This window comes from Vipera ursinii (genome assembly GCF_947247035.1).
Source record: "Vipera ursinii genome assembly, chromosome: 3".
Classification (NCBI taxonomy): Eukaryota; Metazoa; Chordata; class Lepidosauria; order Squamata; family Viperidae; genus Vipera; species Vipera ursinii.
In genome coordinates, this window is record NC_139516.1 from 119,465,821 (window position 1) to 119,485,726 (window position 19,906).

The window sequence follows — 19,906 nt, forward strand, 5'->3', positions numbered from 1 at the left end:
ACTTCCTTTTAATAATTAAATGTTAATCTATATAAAACAAAACAGTGATAGAAACTTGCAATTTTATAACGTGAAACTTTTTCATTGGAAACAATACATCTAGTTTTTCATTACAAAGACAGATTTTCATTGTCCCACGCTGGCCTTGGAAGTCAAAATCCACAGATTTATAGTTGCTGAGTTGAGAGACACTGCTTTAATTCATATTTTCCCTTTAAAGCAGCAACTATGGAAAATTCTGATTTTGTTACTGGCTAGTTCAGGCTGTGCAGGAGAAAATTCTGTTAGCCTCCATACATAAACCTGGAGCCTATAATGGCTAACAAGGCTGTCCGCATTTTGAAGTACTGTATTTTCTGGCGTATAAGACTACTTTTTAACCCATAAAAATCTTCTCAAAAGTCAGGGGTCGTCTTATACGCCGGGTGCTGAAAATAGCCCAAACCCTATAATTTAACAGGAAATGTAGGGGGTCGTCTTATACGCCCAGTCGTCTTATACGCCGGAAAATACGGTAGAATGAACACAAGTACAATCAGAAATTCAAGTTGGTATGTGTGCAAGCCATCAAACTGTGCCCCAGGATTTACTTGGGCTTATTAGTACATGTTTATGATTCGGTTCAGATTTACCTTATTTTAATCAGCTTTTCTAAGACAGTCAAGTTTTGCTTAAACGTTTAAGTTAAATTTTTCAATTATACACTTAATTTTTTTTTGTAATGTAAGAAATTAAAGCTTAATTTTTTATTGCTGGACATTCACAAAAGTCCATCAAGGTACTGATAATATTAAAATTCAAGTTAACAAGTTAAATTTTAAATACAGAAATATTATTTCTTTCAATCCTGAATTTTTAAAAGGCCTTTTGATGTATTACAAATCTTATTAAACCTTAGTTCAGTTTTCTGCATTTCTATAAACGTGATTAGATAAACCTGTATAATTAGCAATTGTATACTTTTAAAAAAATTGTATTTTTAAAAAGTATACAATTATATTTTTACCTCGTTGTAAGGTTGTCAAGCACTTAGAATGTGTTTGTCACTGTGTGTGCGTGCGCGTGTGTGTAATGTTGTATGACGATCAGAAGTGTTTTACAGGCTGTAAAGCACCCTTTTCAAAGCCCTTTGTTAATTCAAATCATTGTTAAGCAAGCAGTCATACCTCAAGGACTATCTGTAAGCAGAATGTCATTTAAGAAAGGTGATGTAATTGTATATCTCACCTTTTCCAAATCTAGCTCTTTCAACAGGATGCTTGCATTCTTGTTTGCTTCAGCTGCTTGTTGGTCCTTAGCCTTCACAATGGTTTCAACACACTGGTGACACTTTTTCAACAGTTCCTTTTCATTTAAAAAAAGGTTTTGCAGTAATTTAAGACAGAGTACTCAAAATACATTCACAGTAGCTTGCACTACAATTTCATCTATGTTAGGAATACATAGCATTTTTGGTCTGAGGGTTCTACTTTTCTTTTGTTGGTATGCTGGCCTCACATTAAAACAACAACAAAACAAACCAAAGCCCAGCACACATTAGTAAAGAAACTAAAGTTCACTGTGAAATAATTAAATTAATTCAAATCAGTTAACAATACTCCACAATTCTCTATTAATTGGGAGCTGCCCAGAGTTTGGTATAAAATGGGTGGAGATATTTATTTTATGGGCAATTTTATTCTGTTGCTATTACATTTAATTACATTAACACGCCATTTTGTGCAGGATCTTGTTGTCCAGCTACCAAACTTAAACAGGGTATGGTCTCATCAGTACCAGTACAGGAGACGTTCTACAGCTGTAGAACAGGGAAATTCTACAGCTGTTGGCCAAGTTAACATCTCAAAAGAAAATAACAACAAATTCTGTATTGTTGTCGAGAAAACAACATGGACAGAACACAACAACAGAGGGAACCTTGGAGGTCTTCTAGACCAATCCCTGCACAAGCAGGAGACGCTTGTGGACAAATGGCTGTCTAATCTCTTCTTAAAAACTCCCAGTGGTAGAGCATCCACAACTTCTGAAAGCAAGTTGTCCCACTGGTTAATTGTTCTCACTGTTACGACATTTCTCTTTAGTTCTAGGTTACATCTCTCTTTGATTAGTTTCCATCCACTGTTTCTTGTCCTGCTTTGGCAAATAGGTTGACCCCGTTTTCTTTGTGGTAGCCCCTCACAGGAGGCAAGCATACTGTGAGAAAAGTAGAAATCTACACTTTGGTAAGGAAAAAAAACAAACAAATGCATAGGCACAGAATAGGGGGTGCCTGGCTCAATAGTAGTTAACTGTAAGAAGGATCTGGCAGTCCTAGTGGACAATCATTTAAATATGAGCCAGCAGCGTATTGTAGCTGCCAAAAAGCTAACACAGTCCTAGGCTGCAATAAAAGAGCTAGAGAATCAAGATCATTTGAAGTGATAAAACTACTTTACTAATTGGTGGCTCAGTGGGTTAGGACGCTGAGCTTGTCGATCAGAAGGTTGGCAGTTTGGCGGGTCAAATCCCGAGTGCCGCGTAACAGAGTGAGCGCCTGTTACTCGTCCCAGCTTCTGCCCACCTAGCAGTTCGAAAGCACGTAAAAAATGCAAGTAGAAAAATAGGGACCACTACGGTGGGAAGGTAACAGCGTTCCGTGCGCCTTTGGTGTCTAGTCATGCCGGCCACATGACCACGGAGACGTCCTCGGACAAGCGCTCGGCTTTGAAACGGATATGAGCACCGGCCCCTAGAGTCAGAAACGACTAGAATGCATGTGCGGGGGAACCTTTACCTTTAATCTAAATACCACCTATCGATAAGACCACACTTGGAATATTGCATCCAGTTTTGGTTGATTGGGGGACTGGAGGCTAAGACTTATGAAGAATGGTTGAAGGAATTGGGTATGTCTTATTTAATGAAAAGAAGGATAAGGGGTAACTTGGTGGAGCAGTGGGCTAATGCCTCCTTAAGTAACACCAGCTGCCTGCAATTAGTGCAGGTTGGAGTCCCACCAGGCTCAAGGTTGACTCAGCCTTCCATCCTTCCGAGGTAGGTAAAATGAGGACCCAGATTGTTGGGGGCAATAAGCTGACTTTGTAATAATGCCGCTTGGGGGGCGGCGAAAGCCCTAATAAGCAGGCATATACATAGAATGAAGGCTATTGCTAAGCACATTGGTTTGTGCTTTAGATTGTAAGCCGCCCTGAGTCTTCGGAGAAGGGCGGGATATAAATGGGATTAAAAACAAAACAAAACATGGCAGCAGTGTTCCAGTATCTAAAGGGCTGCCACAAAGAAGTGGAGGGTCAATCTATTCTCCAAAGCATCTGATGGCAGAACAAGAAGCGATGGATGGAACTAATCAAGGAGAACCAACTTAGAAATAAGGAGGAATCAGTGAGAACAATGAATCAATGGAACGACTTGCCTTCAGAAGTTGTGGGTGCTCCATCACTGGAAAGTTTTTAAGAAGAGATTGGCCAACCACTTGTCTGAAATGGAATAGGGTCTCCTGCTTGAGCAGGGGGTTGGACTGGAAGACTTCCAAGGTCCCTTCCAACTCTGTTCTTCTGTTATTTCATTTGAAAGAGATTTTATTTTTTATCTTAGCTAAAAAAAATAGCAGCAAAGATACATTTTGAGAAATATCACGACAAAAAATATGTATTTTACAGGTGAAGTCTCAAGTTATCCGAGTACAATTACCAGCTCCTTGGCACTCACCTTGTCTGCTATAGTTGCTATGTATCTCATGCATTCAATATCCGAAGGAAACTGGTTAACCTCTTTCACCAAAAATTGAACTACTCTCACGTGACCCTAAAAAAGAATAGTTTAATTACATGAAATTGGAAGCACTTCTTCTGTAACACTTATGTCATACTAGATTGTGCCAATTAGATATATTTCTTTTGAGCATTGTAATTAAATGCTTAGAAAACCTCATAATCCAGGCAATCTTTAACTAATCTAATTTAAATTGTTTTTCCATATGACTAGCTAAATACTAAATACTGTAAAACAGGGAAAACAAATGAAAATAAATGAGAGACAATAGAGGCATGAAAGAAAATGAGTTCAGAGTAATTCTATTTCTGTATGCTAATTTTCCCTCTTTAGAATTCTCTGCACAAAACATTAATTCCAAACTCTCAACAATATTGCAAATGAATGTTCCTGGAACGAATCTGTAAAAATAAAATCCCACTTTTCCTGGTACTTTATTATTAAAGCAGACCCGACTGGTATCAGAGAAGACTTGTTAGAATTTGCCAGCAAAAAAGGAAAAAAAACATTTTTGATTCCTGACTTTTTTCCTGAAAAGTAACGTATCAACTTTATAGAAAACTGAAGACTTTTGTTCTATACATGTGTAGAAATTTGAATAGGTAAAGGATGGGAATTATGCAAAATTATGGGTATTTGCATACATTATATATATATATATACTGGAGAATTGGATTATCAGGACATAACACTATAATGTGTTATAACAGACATTCTGAGTGAAAGACCCAGAGATGCATCAGGATTTTCTCAATAACTGGCACACTGGCACATAATACTTTCCAAAAGACAGCTTGTCTAATACTATTTATTTATTTAAATAAAGCTCCTGGGGTAATGTACAATAAACAAATAAAAGAAAAATAAATGCAGGTAGTCCTCAATTTAAAACCATTTGTTTAGTGACCTTTTGAAGTTACACTGGCACTGGAAAAAGTGACTTATGACAAGTTTTTTCACACTTACAACCACTGCAGAATTCCTGGTTACGTGATCAAAATTTGGACACTTGGCAACTGGCATGTATTTATGACAGTTGCAGTTAGTAACCATGTTACTAACTTAACAACTGCAGTTGATTCACTTAACAACTGTAGCAAGAAAGGTCGTAAAATGGGACAAAATTCACTTAACAACTTTCTTGCTCAGCAATGGAAATTTTGGGTTCAGTTGTAAGTCGAGGACTACCTATAGTACAATTCAAGTTAAACATACACAAACAAATGAAATAAAAATACAAAATAAAAACAATGTGTAAACATTTCAAATGAGAAGTGTTGTGAAATATCTTGAGAGTGAAACAGATCATTTTGATGCACTACAGCGATGATGTTACAGAATCTGTTAATGAAAACAACCAAGCTCAGAGAACCCCAAGGACCCCTAAGCTACAAATGTTCTCTTCGGTTGAGAATGTTTTGAGCTTGAAATGTACTGGAAATCCTGAGTCAGTCTGTTTCACAATTGAGCTACCAATTTTGCACGTGAATTTCAGCGTTTCATTCAAGTTCAAGCTCAAAATGAAATGTTCTGCATACCTTATTATAATAGTAATTTGAATCGAGATTTATCATCATAATCTGTTTAACTGGCAAGACCAAGACCAAGAGAATCAGTCAGTCTCTGAATACATAGAGAAACCTTGCAATACAGGTAGTCTTCAACTTACAAGAGTTCGCTTAGTGACTGTTAGAAGTTACAACAGCACTGGGAAAAAATGACCTATGACTTGTTTTTCATATTTATGACTGTTGCAGCATCCCCACGATCATGTGATCGAATTTCAGATGCTTGGCCACTGGTTCCTATTTATAACAGTCGCTATGTTCCTCTCAAAATGACTGTGGACCTACCTGAAGAGGAATCTTAATTGACTGCAATTCTTGGTAGGAGTAGCAGAGGGGAGGGTCTACACCATTTCCTCTCGGCTTTCTGATTTTTAAGCACGTCTTGGTTTTAACAGCACATTTTGATATTTCTTTTTTTTTTACTTTTTAAAATGTTAATTAGTGTGTGATTTAATGTATTAAGTAATAAATATATTTTTTATTTATATAATAAATATAAATGGTTGAATATGGCCTTAGTAAGACCACACTTGGAATACTGCATCCAGTTTTGATCACCATACTACAAAAAAATAATAATGCTGAGACTTTGGAAGACGCAAAGAAGAACAACTAAGATGATTTAAAGGCCTGGAGACAAAAACATATGAAGAATGGTTGCAAGAATTGGCTATGGGCAGTCTAGAGAACAAAAGGAACTAGGGGTGACACGATAGCACTATTCCAGTATTTGAGAGAAGAGGGGGTCAGTTATTTTCCAAAGCACCCGAGGGCAGGAGAAGAAACAATGGACTGAAACTAATCAAGGAATTAAGGAGAAACTTCCTAACAGTGAGGACAATTAACCAATGGAACTGCTTGCCTTCAGAAGTTGTGGGTGCTTCATCACGGATGAAGAAGAGATTGGACAGCCACTTGTCAGAAATGGTGTAGGGTCTCCTGCTTGACCAGGGGGTTGGATTAGAAGACCTCCAAGGTCTGTTCCAGCTCTTATTCTGAATTTAATTGAATGCTGAATTATTCTAACCCCTTGCGGCGTTTAAAGTAGATTTCCTATGCTTTCTCTTACCGCTTAATAACTGCAAATCATTTTAGTTTTGTCAGCATGGAAGCAATGGTATTTTTCTAGGGATCGGTAATGATTTGTGTTTCTACTGGACTTCCACTACAGGGATTTCGTATTTTATTTATTTCTAAAACTCGGATCTTTATTTAATTTTTGACTTTTCCTTCTATCTTTTTTATTATAGGGAGAACTTTTCAATGCTCTTTGAGATCTTTTGTTATAGTGCCTCCTGTCTCTGAGAATTACTTATGACTGGCTGTAAAAGTTTAGTGCAGTAGAGTCTTGAACTAAAACAAAATGCAAATAATAAATTATCTTAAAGAGAAAACTTTTGGGGAAGTTTTTGAAAACAAAATTCTTTTTAACTTGTAAGACCTATTTGAAATTTCAGTCAAAAAGTTTGGTAACACAACAATAGTTTTAAATCAACTTAAAGATGATAATCAGATGCAAGCAACAACTTTCAAATTAGGCTTATCATTGGATGGATTGGAACTTAATTTGTTGCTGGCACACCCAAAGCAGGAGTCTAGTTTGAAAGCAGGCTGCCTGGAGATAGCTGAAGGGGCTATGGATCTTAAAGACTCAAAGTTGACAGAACTGATAACTGATGAAATGGATTCTTTCAAGAAGACTTGATGGAGACTGGGGAACAGACTTATCATATTTAACTGGAAAACAAATGTTAAGAGACATTGTAATTTCAATTTATAGGAGAGCCTATGACGTTGGAAAGGGGAAAGCAATTTTTGGGAAAGATCCTAATTAAAACTTTCAGGAGATTATTATTATTGTTGTTGTTGTTGTTGTTGTTGTTATTATCTTCAATTCGATTCAGTCTGGGTCTGGTAAAAACCAAGGACCTAAGAGCTGTAAGGTAACATCTGAGTGTGCAGGCAGTTCCGAGTAAGGTGTGTGTGTGTGTGTGTGTGTGTGTGTGTGTGTGCGCGCGTGTGTGTCTACACACACACACACACACACACGGGAAGTCAGAATATTCAGGTCTAGTAAGTTTTAAAGTTTTAAATTTCCATGTATCTAGGCAACCTTTGGCATATTGCTCCAAGGGCTCCTATTATTACTGGTACAACCATTGATTTTTTTCCTCCACAATCACTCAACTTCAATTTGCAAATCATCATATTTCATTATTTTTTTCTACTGTTTCTCTTCTATTTGTGCACCACTGGTATTGCAATGTCAATGAACCAGACTCCTCCTCCTCCTCCTCCTCTTCCCTCCCTCCCAAACAAACATGGACAAAGGACCTAAGAGCTTATTATTACTGCAGTATTGTGATCAAAATGTGGATGCTTGGCAACTGGTTCAGATAAACTGTTTATATTTATGAGGTGTCTTGGGGTCACGTGATCACCTTTTGCGATCTTCTGACAAGCAAAGTCAATGGGGAAGTCAGAGTCACTTAACAACCGTGTTACTAAATTACCCACTGCAGTGATTCATTAACAATTGTGGCAAAAAATAAATAAATCATAAAAATGGGGCAAAACAACTATCTGACTTAGCAAAAGAAATTTTGGGCACAACTGCGGTCGTATGTTAAGGATTACCTGTACATTTAACAACCAATGAGATATGAAACAAAACAACCATTTCACGTGAAATAAAATGCGTGCAATGACTTAAAAAGTGTGCAATTGTAATTAAGATGCAGTAATTCAAATATTTGCAGCTCGCCTCAATTCCAGATATGCCAATCTGAAAACCGCCAAATAAAATTACCTTGCGAAATGCAGACATAAGGGGCGTGATTTTCCGATTATCTGCAGCATCCACATCAGCTCCTGCCTGCACAAGTAGCTGCACTACATCAAGGTGACCACCATTTGCTGCCAACCAGAGTGGTGTGTTTCCTTTCTTATTGCGAACATCAATATGTGCTCCCCTAAAAGGAAATCAGATTTTATTGGAACAAATAAATCAGAAAGCAGCTGAAATTAAATTTCACTTTGCAAAAAAAATAAAAATAAAAATCAATAGCACCTGGTTAAGAATTTCACATTACCTTTAATTATCAAGATATGCATGCCACGAGAGAAAACCAGAAATGAATATTCCATGCATTTGGTCTAATGCAGAGGTAGGCAACCTTGGCTTTTTTATGGCTCGTGGACTTCAACTCCCAGAATTCCTGAGCCAGAGTTGAAGTTCACGAGTCATAAAAGAGCCAAGGTTGCCTACCCCTGGTCTAATGGTTAAGGCACCAGGCTAGAAAGTGGGAGATGGTGAATTCAAATCCTGGCTTTGGGCCAGTCACTCTGTCTCTGCCCAACCCATCTCACAGGGTTGTTGTTGTAGGAAAAATAGGAGGATGACGGTGTGTTGGATATATTTGTTACCTTGAGTTATTTGTAAAAATAATAAAGGCAGAATACAAATAGCAATTCAGATTTGTCTCTAAACCACACTACAGAAAGTACTGGGGTATTAGAAATGTAAATGAAAAGTAAATTACGATCTTAAATTATCCAGATCTCATCGTGGAAGTGAAACTAATAAATGAAGAGTATGATTTAATGAGATTTTAATTTATGAGAATAGCCTCCTTCTCCTACAAGAACCACCCCTCATAATAAAATTCTCAGTATCCCCACTTAGTTATAAAACTTGTGTAGTAAAGGATTCTCTGCCTTACAGATCTCCACAATTGTGGGTATCCTCAATAGAAAATCAGGAATGTGAAACTGTGAATGGGCAATAGCTTATTTTCCCCACTTAGCAGTTCCCAACTTCCTAACTTGAGACCGTTAGTCTGAAGTGCAAAAACTGATTGTCCCTTCTGATACCATCTCTCAGTTTTAAATTAAATTGAGTAAGGGGACTGAGGAGATAAGGCAGGTCAATAAAGATGGAATAAATGAAGGAGGAATAAAGTGCCTAGGATGCATTGTACCTCTGGAAAACAAAAGAGACACAAAACCAATTACATTGAAAACAAAAACCTGGGAAAAGGTTAAATGGGAAGAAGCAACAGTTACAGTACAGAAACAAACCAAAATGTAGGCCAGCGGAGGCAAATTTCCTTAGTCTTATTACAAAGGGTTCATTTCTAAACCTGCCTGTATTTGCCCTACACAAATGGCCTTTTGCCCAATGGTGGCACAGAACATACTTACTGAAATAGGTTTTGCCTTGGCCAAGGTGCAAGGGCGCTCTGACACAGAAATCAAAGGACAAAAAACTAGAAAGGCAACAGCAGTAATTACAAAGATGTGAGGGCAAGGATAGAAAGCATAGAGGAGGACACCCAAAGAAATGCAGATCTGTCACTGAAGTTAAGCAGTAGAAGAGCAGGGCCAGGTCAGACTGGTGGGGGAATGGCAGGTAGTTCAAATTGTGCAATTCTAATAGAATAGAAAATACTATACCGATTAATCAGGAGCTCACAAAACTTGTAATGGCCTTTATCTGCAGCAATAGTTAAAGCAGTGTCTCTTGAAGAAGGCACAGGAGGAGCATTGACATCTGCTCCTTTATCAAGAAGAACTCTTCCAACTTCTGCGTAACCTCCTGATGCAGCTTCCATTAGAGGTGTGAGTCCAGTCTGTTTAAAAGAACTTGGTTGAAATTCAAACCTATATGAATAAATTACCACTAACCCTTTTCCCTTCCAAGTCCAAAGCCACTTGAGTCCAATCAACATTAAAAGAGGGCAGCTAGCGTATCACACACACAAATATTTAATGGGGAAAGAAACCTTGATGACTTTTAATTACTCAGGCATCTGGATCACATTAATTAAAATTCGAAGTTCTGTTTGAAGTCCAGTTTAACTACTTCACACTCCACCCAGATTCCATATTCACCACTCCTGTTAATATAATGATATAACACTGAATTCAGGAATTCTCATGGCATTTAATTCCTTTCTAAAATTCAAGACTGAAAAATTCTACAAATGTGATTTTGAATTCAGAAGAGACCACAGAAACAGATAGAGCCAAAGCATGAATCTATACACTGTATAGATTGTCTGAGATCTCTGCAGCATAATTTTGCACAAATGGATTTTACCATCAAAATTCACTGCTTTCTTTTACAACCAAGCTATGTGTACCTGGACAGTTTAGACTTTTTAAATAATTGATTTGCTGAGCATGCACAATTTTGTTTATAATTTGAGGCTTTTCCTTTTGGTCTCTTTCATAATGTAAAGTACTTTCTACTTGTTACCTGCATTATTTTTGTTTTGGAATATCTACAACACAGAACAGAAAACTCACTCTACCAAACAAAGTCTCTACAAAGCAAATTAAGGAAGAACTCTTTCTTCCTAGAGTTCAGTATATACCCGGACAATACTCCTAGGTGTATTGGAAATGCCAGAACCTTGATAGACCTTCCCAACCAAAAGCAATATTATGTAATTATCAGCCTTTTATTTAATGCTGGACCTTAACCCAGACGTTATCTCCTAGAAGAAAGTCTCATGGGAATTTGAATCAGTGGGTCAATTAAAAACCCTTTGCTTCTCAACCAATGTGGAGCTCTGAGCACTATGTTTGATTATGTACTCTAGCATTTCCAAATAATGTTTGCTGCTAAAACTGCATATATAATCTCCTTCCAAAAGTGGGCATGAATGTTGCTAGAGGGCAAAGGATGTACATATGTATTAGATTTGTGTGCCACCCATCTTGTCTAGAGGCGATAGAAGAATGTCTATGAAAAATGTGTATGTTGTGCATTGTCGGGTCTGCTGCAGACCTTGTCGGTCAAGGAATTCCAATTGGTGGGGTTCAGAATAGCCTTTTCTGCTGTGGTTCCTGGCCTTTGGAATATTGTGCGGCGAAATTTGCCCCCAGCCCCTCTGGATGGGCTTTAAACCTGGCTCAACCAATTGGCCTGAGTACTTATGGAGGGGGCATTCCATACTAGAGGTGGTAGGTGGATTAAGAAAAGACTCTACCTTCACCGTGTTATATATTGGTTCCTTTCTTAGCTACTTTTTTTTGGTAGTTTAAATATTAATGTTTATTGCTTTAGTATTTTATATCACGGGTTTTATCTTGTAAACTGCCTATGGGCCTCCCACCCACAGTCCTCTTTTTGTTTAAATCACTCCATGTCCCTGAGGTCGCTCAGGTGAACGTCTCAGGTAAAGTGACTAGCACCTTCCTTTAGACAACCCCAAATTTCAATTTTTCTTACACGATCAGGCTCACCAAGGTTCAACTGAGAAAGAAATCTATGGATTACTTACCTTTGCCCTATGTTCAACATTGGCTTTCCTGTCCAAAAGCAGACTGACTACCTCCGCTCTGCCCTGGAAGCAGGCTAAAGTAAGTGCAGTATTCCGATTGGTTTCAATCTGAGCATTAATATCAGAACCCATGTCAAGCAACAGTTTTACTGCAGGAACATGACCGTTCATAGCTGCCAGCATCAGAGGAGAAATGCCTAATTTACTCCCAGTCCTAAAAAACAGAAAACCGATGAACACAAATATTAGCAATGACACAATCTAGACCAATGGCAGAGGAGAATATTTTTGAGTATAATTATTTTAGGCAAAGCTGATCGTTGTGTAATAAAATACATCCTCATTTCACTGCTGGATAAGCGCACTATATAAAAATCAGCTAGACTTTAAAATATAAAGTAATAGAAAGGAAGAACAGAAAGTACTTAAAGTAGGCTAAGAATACTGGCAACGTACGAGTGCCGGATATGGAATTCTGAAAAATCTTGGCACAGCCCATCTAGAAATCACCAAGGGCTTCTGGGGAAGAAATAGCGACTGAAGTTGGCTCCATGGAAAGTGGAGTCAAGAAGAGCAGTGGAACGAAGAGCCAGTGACTGGCCAGGGGTTCTTCAAAAATACCTCTTTGAACAAGGAGAAAACACCCACAGGTAGTCAGGCACTTGCTTCATGTTGTTTAACCGTAATCCGTGTCTTGGAAAGCACACTGAGTTCAGATACTTTCTGTTTTAATCTCTTTGGAAATTACTTGCTAATTGTTTGGGTCAGCAGGTTTTACAGCAGTGGATGAATTTCCTTCCATTCTTCCTTAAAGAAGTTCTAAATATAAGTCTAAGGGACTCGGTAAAAAAAATTGAGAATAAATAGCAAAAGGGTGATTAAAACTTTGATTTTAGAAGGTTATGAATGGACTGAAGATTCAGATAAATTTGAAATAAGAAACTGCGATTAACTATGAAGAATCCTTTCTGTGGGAAATAATTTTTTTTTGAACTGGTCTTTTTCTAAAAAAAAAAATAGTAACGCTTTAAAAATTAGTCACTAGTGTAACGAATGATTACAAATTAAAGGAGAACATTCTCATTCAACTTGTCAATACAGAATGAAGCAAAACATTTTAATGTTGGACACTTTAAAGAATATTGTTGAACAACGGACTCAGAAATTATTTATAAGAGAGTCTGCGTCTATTGTCTGCATTAAAAGTTATTTATGGAAGAAGTTTTACCTGGCTGAGATTGATTTGAAAGTAGATTTGAAAATGGCAGGCTTCAAGAAAAAGATGTTGCACTGGACATAGAAAAGCAATTGGCTGAGGTCTTAATAATTTAAAAAGGATATACAAATAACAAACCAGGAGAATGATCTGGATAATTTTTCCTACGTTGGCTTTACAAAAGAGGCTTGTTAACACTTCAAAGAATTTTGTGAGATGAGGCAAAAAAAAGAAATGAAAAGAAATCAAGTTCTGGGACTTTATTTGAAGGGACTAAAGATCACTGGGAGCAAAAGAAAGGAACATAAAGTTGGTTTATTTGATAAAGGTTAAAATAAGTATGTTGTTATCTCTGGTAATTCTAATGGACTTTTGCCGACACTAGGATTAAAATGCAGAGGATTCAAGAATTTGCTTATAGATATGAGATGGCATATGGGAAGAAGAGATCATTTGTTGTATTTTCAGAGAAAGCGTTTAAGTTACTAAAATGCCTGTGATGAAGGGAAAACTCATTTCTTCATATATTTTTATTTTTTCTTTACTATATTTTTTTCCTTTTTGCAACTTCTATTTTTCCCCTTTCATATTCTTTTGTTTGTAGTTTGCATTATGTTATTACTATAATTGTAATTTTTTAAAAATAAAATTACTATTTTTAAAAAGCTCATCTACAGATCACTGAGTTTGTTCACTATGTCTGAATGGATAAAAGCAACAAATCTGTGGAATTTCAACCCCACTTTATATTATATTCATCAAAGAGAACTCAAAATCCTTCTAAACCAAATTATTACCTTGAATTAATTTCTGCTCCAGCATTGAGTAGTATCTTAATAATGTTAACATATCCACCAGATGCAGCAAGACTTAGAGGAGTATAATCAGACACATTTCTGTGTTCTTTGTTTGCTCCTCGTGCTAGAAGAAGATCTACCACCTGAAATATACAACATTATTAACACTATCAGAAGTTGACAATAGCAACAATGTGTTCAGGATAAATAAAGAATTTTAAATCTGGCAACAAGAAGCCATGGAGCATAACAAAAGTATGGAAAAGATCATAGAAAAATTATGATGGATATATAACATTAAATAGTAAATTAATGTCCTGCTTTAGCCATGAAAACCAGCTGGGTGACTTTGGGCCAGTCACTATCTCTCAGCCCAATCCTCCTCACAGGGTTGTTGTTGCGGGGGAAATAGGAGGAGGAAGGTGTGCTGGGTTTGTTTCCCGCCTTGAGTTATTTGTAACAATATTAAAGGCAGGATAGAAACAAAGAAAACAGATTAAAGTCAAATCTTCACTTCTCATACTACTGCCTTACTGAATTCCCATTCTATGAATAAAAGTTTTACATTTACATGATTATAGAATGGACTGCAGGACAGTCTGTTTTTTTTAAAATACTGCAAAAATATGTGCAGGAAATCAGTCCTAAAACATCTGAGAAATTACATGGAATGTACAATGCTCCTACATTTCATGTAATTTCAGAATTAAACGAGTTTCCCAATCTTCTTGGATTACTGGGCAGATCTGAAATTTTAAGAACTCGCTGTTGTAGTCTTGCAATAGGGAAGGGAGGCATTGCTAAATCATAAAATGGCTCCACAGAGTTCATTACAAAGCACTGAATAACCAGAATGCCACTTGCTGTTCCTTAGAAGAATCCCCAACCTCTTCAGCTCATTAACTTCCTCCATGAAATTTCAGGTTGTTCACCAATCCCCAAATGTTTATGATGTGAAAATAATTTAATAAACACTATTCACACTAACAGTACTATGAATAATAACATCAACCCCTTGGATAGTCCCCTGGGGCTGCTGCAAACTACTTTAGGGAACCCTAGATTAATCTCCTCCCTCAATCCCCTTCACGTGGAGGGAGGATGCAAGTGGAAACAATTGTAAGTTTAAACGTACAACTGGCATCCAGCATTTTTATATTCAAAGAACGTTTTTTTTGTTTGTAGCATGCCAGACTCCTATTTAAAAAAAAATAAAAATGGTTATAATAAAATTAAAAAAGTGAAATAGAGCAAAGAACTTGGAAGGCATTAAGGAAGCATCTGTAGACATGTTGTGGATACAGGAAACAGTGTTTACACTTGAAGCATCCAGCACATGTGGATATATTTTAAGATGATCATGTCCACCCAATTTGGGGTGGGTTTGGAGAATCAATACATGCTTTCATAATCTATGAAATGCAATAATTATAGTATGTAGTAAAATACTGTACCAAGTGAGGAGACATATCAGGATGCTAGATCCTGTTCTTCCAAACTATGATAATATTAGTTAAACAGAAACATATATAAACTTTTTTTTAAATGTTAACACTTACTTCTTGACGGCCACCAGAGCATGCTAATGAAAGTGGGGTGTCCTTAGTACGCTCAGACTGGGCTTCTATGTCTCCACCTTTATCTAGGAGTATTTCTACAACACCAACATGTCCAGCAGTTGCAGCTAAAATTAGTGGTGTAAACCCTAACAGAAATGATTCTATTATTAGAAGCCATTTGGAAAACAAGAATCAAAGTTAAGTTATGCTGACAGTAAAACCAGTGTGTTTCAAAATCAGTAATTCACAATACAGAGTAGCAATCGATATCACTATGTACAAAACCGAAATAAAAGTTCTGAGTTCACGATAGAACATTTGGGAGAAAAAGAAGCAGTGTGTTTTTGAGACACTAACTCCTCATTTAATTAAGGATAGGAAAAAAAAAAACACCATTTGCTGCCCAAATACTTATCACCAGCTAGGAAAAAACAACAACAACACAAACGCTGGGAGATCATCAGAAAGTTATGAAAAACCAATGGGATGCTTGACTAGATACGCATCATTTCCAAATCAAAGCAATGATAAATAGCGGCACTTCAATAGCTTACCCTTTTTGTCTCTATGTTCTATACTGGCACCTCGTGCTATCAACACAGAGACCAGTTCTTCATGCCCACCAGCACATGCAAGAGTCAGCGCAGTGTCATGATTACTCTCCGTCTTAAGATTGGAAAAAAATGCATTTCAATTTTATTAAATTGTATTGTTATTGCGTCATTTAACCAAAATAGTCTTCAAAAGAGATAGCTCTATCATTAGGGGGTTTTATTATACAGGGATAAATTTAATCTTTTTTAAACTTGGTTTTTAACTTTTGTATTTTTGGTTTTTAATTACCCTGTAAACCGCCCTGAGTCCTCCGGGAAAGGGCGGTATAGAAATGTAATAAAATAAATAAATTAATAAATAAATTAATCGACATTACTCACGTGGGCATCGATATCAACAGAAGGGTAGGTAGGAAGCACAGACTGAGAAGTCATACTGAGCGTTTGTGAACAGGACTCAGGTGTAGCCGAATCCATGACATGTGAGGAAGTGGAGCCGGTAGGCACTCTGCTATTGACAGCTGGGAAGGAAAAACAACATACTCAATATTTCTTGCCCAAAGGACATCTTTCCAAGAGACTGACATACTTTGTTAGTCTATAGATGAATCATGTTAAAAGAAAATATAAAATCATGCTCTTGTTCCTGAAACGTGTAAGAAGGAATCTTAATTTAATACTCTAAATCAAACGTTCAAATAAAAATGTCAGGCAAATCCTAAAAAGCGTGAACGGTATATGAAAAATCTGGACCGTGCCTGTTTATATTTAGTGATTGGGAAACTATCTTGTCCTCATTACAAACAGATAAGGAATGTATCTTATACATACACAACACTTTGGCCATCCACTTATTTTATTTCCCAACTCCTGGCTCACTTACTACAAATAATACAAAATTATTGATAATGCCAGGTGTGTTTCCAGTAAGACCTCTCATCATCACGACTTGATTGTGCATGTGCATTTATACTAAATTTAGTACCGTATTACTAAAACCAGGCTTGGTGAAAGCAATGATATCTCCCTCTTAGAGATCTATCTTTCCAGGTTTCAAATCCTTCATCAGATGCAACTGGGGAAGGGGAATGGAAATAAAAGCATCCTACTTGTAACTAGGGGCTTTATTCCAGAAATAGCAATGTGTGAATGTTTGGTTTACTGAGATCCTCCAGAAAATAACGCAGTAGAAAGACACACCTACAGTACTGCTAAGGGAACATGAATCCAGGAGCATATGGTACAGGCTGAAGTATGTGCTTACTCTGTGGTGGTAAGGAAGGAGAAGCATAACTACTTATCTTCTTTCATTGCACTCATAGGCCAACTACCTTGTTTAGATTGGCTAATTGGCTATTATGGGTTCTCTAATACTTTATGTGCTATAGCTATGCTGATGATACCCAATTATACACTGCTAGCCCAGGCAGTAATAGAGATGCCGTCAAGACCTTGATCCAGTTTCTGGAGTCTATGAAGTTTAAATGGGACCGAAAGAGGCTAAACCCAAGTAAAATGAAATTACTATTTCATTCACCAGTTTTATCTATTAGCAGTGTGACAATGCCCCTGAAGCAGGTTTTTATTTTAATTTTTAATTTTACTTTTAATTTTTAAATTAGAGTTTTCCTGGACTCCCAACTACTGCTAGATAGGCAGGCTAAGTCCTTTGCAGCCTTATATAGAATGAAATGATCTTGTTGGAGTGACTGATGCCCTCACCATCATCCATTTGGACTGCTGTTACATATGCTACATTAGGCTGTTTTTGAAGAACATTCAGAAGATTCAATCAGTCCACAGCGCAGCAGTACAAATGTTGGTAGCACTTGGTACTATGACCATGTGACACCAGTGTGTCAGCTGCATATCAGCTTTCATGTGCAATTCAAAGTTTCGTTTTTGACTGTTCAAGTCCTGCTTGTTGCTGAGTTATCTCCAGGATGGCTTTTCATCCAATCTTGACCTGCCTGGTATGAAGTTCCAAAGAGAATCTTCTAATAACTCCCTACTTTTGTGGAGTAAGCTCTTGAACATAGTTTCTCTGTCATAGCATTGGCACTTCCAATTGCTTTTCCTCCAAGATTCATGCTTTCAGATGTTATTAAAAACTGAAATGTTATAAATCCTGAATGTGCCATTGGGACTTGATGGTTCCAAAATATGTGGAAAGCACCAGATCGAGGAAGTTACACGTAATCCTTGACTCATGACCACAACTGGAACCAGAATATCAATAATGAGTGGTCATTAAGTGAGATGTCCTATGACTGCTCCACTTAACAAATGCAATTATGAACACCTGGTTGCAGGTCTTTAAGTGATCTCACATGTCATTGAGCCGAGTTTCAGATAAGGAGGGTGCAGTGCCTCAGGGGAGGGAGGGAGGCCCAGCAGTGGCCTTGTCAGAACTGCCATCATACGCTGCCAATCTGCCATGAACTATGGGGGGGGAGGGAGGAGCTGGTTGGGAGGGGAAAAGGCTAACTACTCATCATACCTTCCAGAGACAAGCCCTGGGAATGGAATGCAACGGTTCACCAACCAGCCTGCCATTGAAGAGACAGTTCCCCAAACAATTTATTCCAATATAATTGAACAATAAGGGACCAGCAAAGGGGGAAGAACTGGGGAGGAAGTGGCCGGGGAAAGTTAACCAGGGAAGTCTGGTGCACAAACTTCAGTTCTGTGTTTGCGATACTGTAAACCACTTGGCTTTTAGTAAAGTATACAGTTGCAAGAAAAAGTATGTGAACCCTTTGGGATTATGTGGTTTTTTGCATGAATTGGCCATAAAATGCGCTCTAAACGTCATGTAAGTCACAACAATAGAAAAACACAGTCTGCTTAAAATAATACTACACAAACATTAGCTGTTGTCAAGTTTTAATTGAAGATAAGATGGAAACATTTACAATGCAGGGTGGAAAAAGTATGTGAACCTTTGGACTTAATAACTGGTTGACCCTCCTTTGGCAGCAATAACCTCAACCAAACGTTTCCTGTAGTTGCAGATCAGACCTGCACAACGATCTGGAGTAATTTTGGACCACTCCTCTGCACAAAACTGTTTCAGTGTAGCAATATTCTTGGGATGTCTGGTGTGAATCGCTCTCTTAAGGTCATGCCACAGCATTTCAATCAGGTTGAGGTCAGGACTCTTGACTGGGCCACTCCAGAAGGCGTATTCTGTTCTGTTGAAGCCATTGTTTTGTTGAATTACTTGTATGCTTTGGTTCATTGTCCTGTTGCATCACCCATCCTCTGCGGAGCTTCAGTTAGCAGACAGATGGTCGTACGTTTTCCTGCAAAATATCCTGATAAACTCTGGAATTCATTTTCCCATCAATGACAACAATCCGTCCAGGCCCTGAGGCAGCAAAGCAGCCCCAAACCATGTTGCTCCCTCCGCCATGTTTTACAGTGGGGATGAGGTTTTGATGTTGGTGTGCTGTGCCATTTTTTCTCCACACATAGTGTTGTGTGTTTTTCCCAAACAACTCAATTTTGGTTCCATCTGTCCACAGAATATTTTGCCAGTAGTGCTGTGGAACATCCAGGTGCTCTTTTGCAAACTTCAAATGTGGGCAGATGGAACCAAAATTGAGTTGTTTGGGAAAAACACACAACACTATGTGTGGAGAAAAAATGGCACAGCACACCAACATCAAAACCTCATCCCCACTGTAAAACATGGCAGAGGGAGCATCATGGTTTGGGGCTGCTTTGCTGCCTCAGGGCCTGGACGGATTGTTGTCATTGATGGGAAAATGAATTCCAGAGTTTATTAGGACATTTTGCAGGAAAACGTACGACCATCTGTCCGCCAACTGAAGCTCCGCAGAGGATGGGTGATGCAACAGGACAATGAACCAAAGCATACAAGTAATTCAACAAAACAATGGCTTCAACAGAACAGAATACGCCTTCTGCAGTGGCCCAGTCAGAGTCCTGACCTCAACCCGATTGAAATGCTGTGGCATGACCTTAAGAGAGCGATTCACACCAGACATCCCAAGAATATTGCTACACTGAAACAGTTTTGTGCAGAGGAGTGGTCCAAAATTACTCCAGATCGTTGTGCAGGTCTGATCTGCAACTACAGGAAACGTTTGGTTGAGGTTATTGCTGCCAAAGGAGGGTCAACCAGT

General features: G+C 37.9%; 1 protein-coding gene across 7 annotated transcripts in view; it reads right to left on the reverse strand.

Annotated features, from left to right (window-relative positions):
• The window catches only part of LOC310637781 (ankyrin repeat and KH domain-containing protein 1-like), a 112,884-nt gene that overhangs the window by 26,841 nt on the left and 66,137 nt on the right, over positions 1–19,906 (reverse strand). For all 7 annotated transcript variants that reach the window (XM_083358324.1, XM_083358323.1, XM_083358320.1 and 4 more), the window contains exons 16-24: positions 16,137–16,276; positions 15,756–15,867; positions 15,202–15,347; positions 13,643–13,785; positions 11,630–11,843; positions 9,795–9,970; positions 8,149–8,311; positions 3,709–3,804; positions 1,228–1,344 (exon numbers count right to left, since the gene is read on the reverse strand). In XM_083358324.1, the coding sequence (XP_083214450.1) occupies positions 1,228–1,344; positions 3,709–3,804; positions 8,149–8,311; positions 9,795–9,970; positions 11,630–11,843; positions 13,643–13,785; positions 15,202–15,347; positions 15,756–15,867; positions 16,137–16,276 (1,307 nt within the window). The remainder of the gene's footprint in view (positions 1–1,227; positions 1,345–3,708; positions 3,805–8,148; positions 8,312–9,794; positions 9,971–11,629; positions 11,844–13,642; positions 13,786–15,201; positions 15,348–15,755; positions 15,868–16,136; positions 16,277–19,906) is intronic.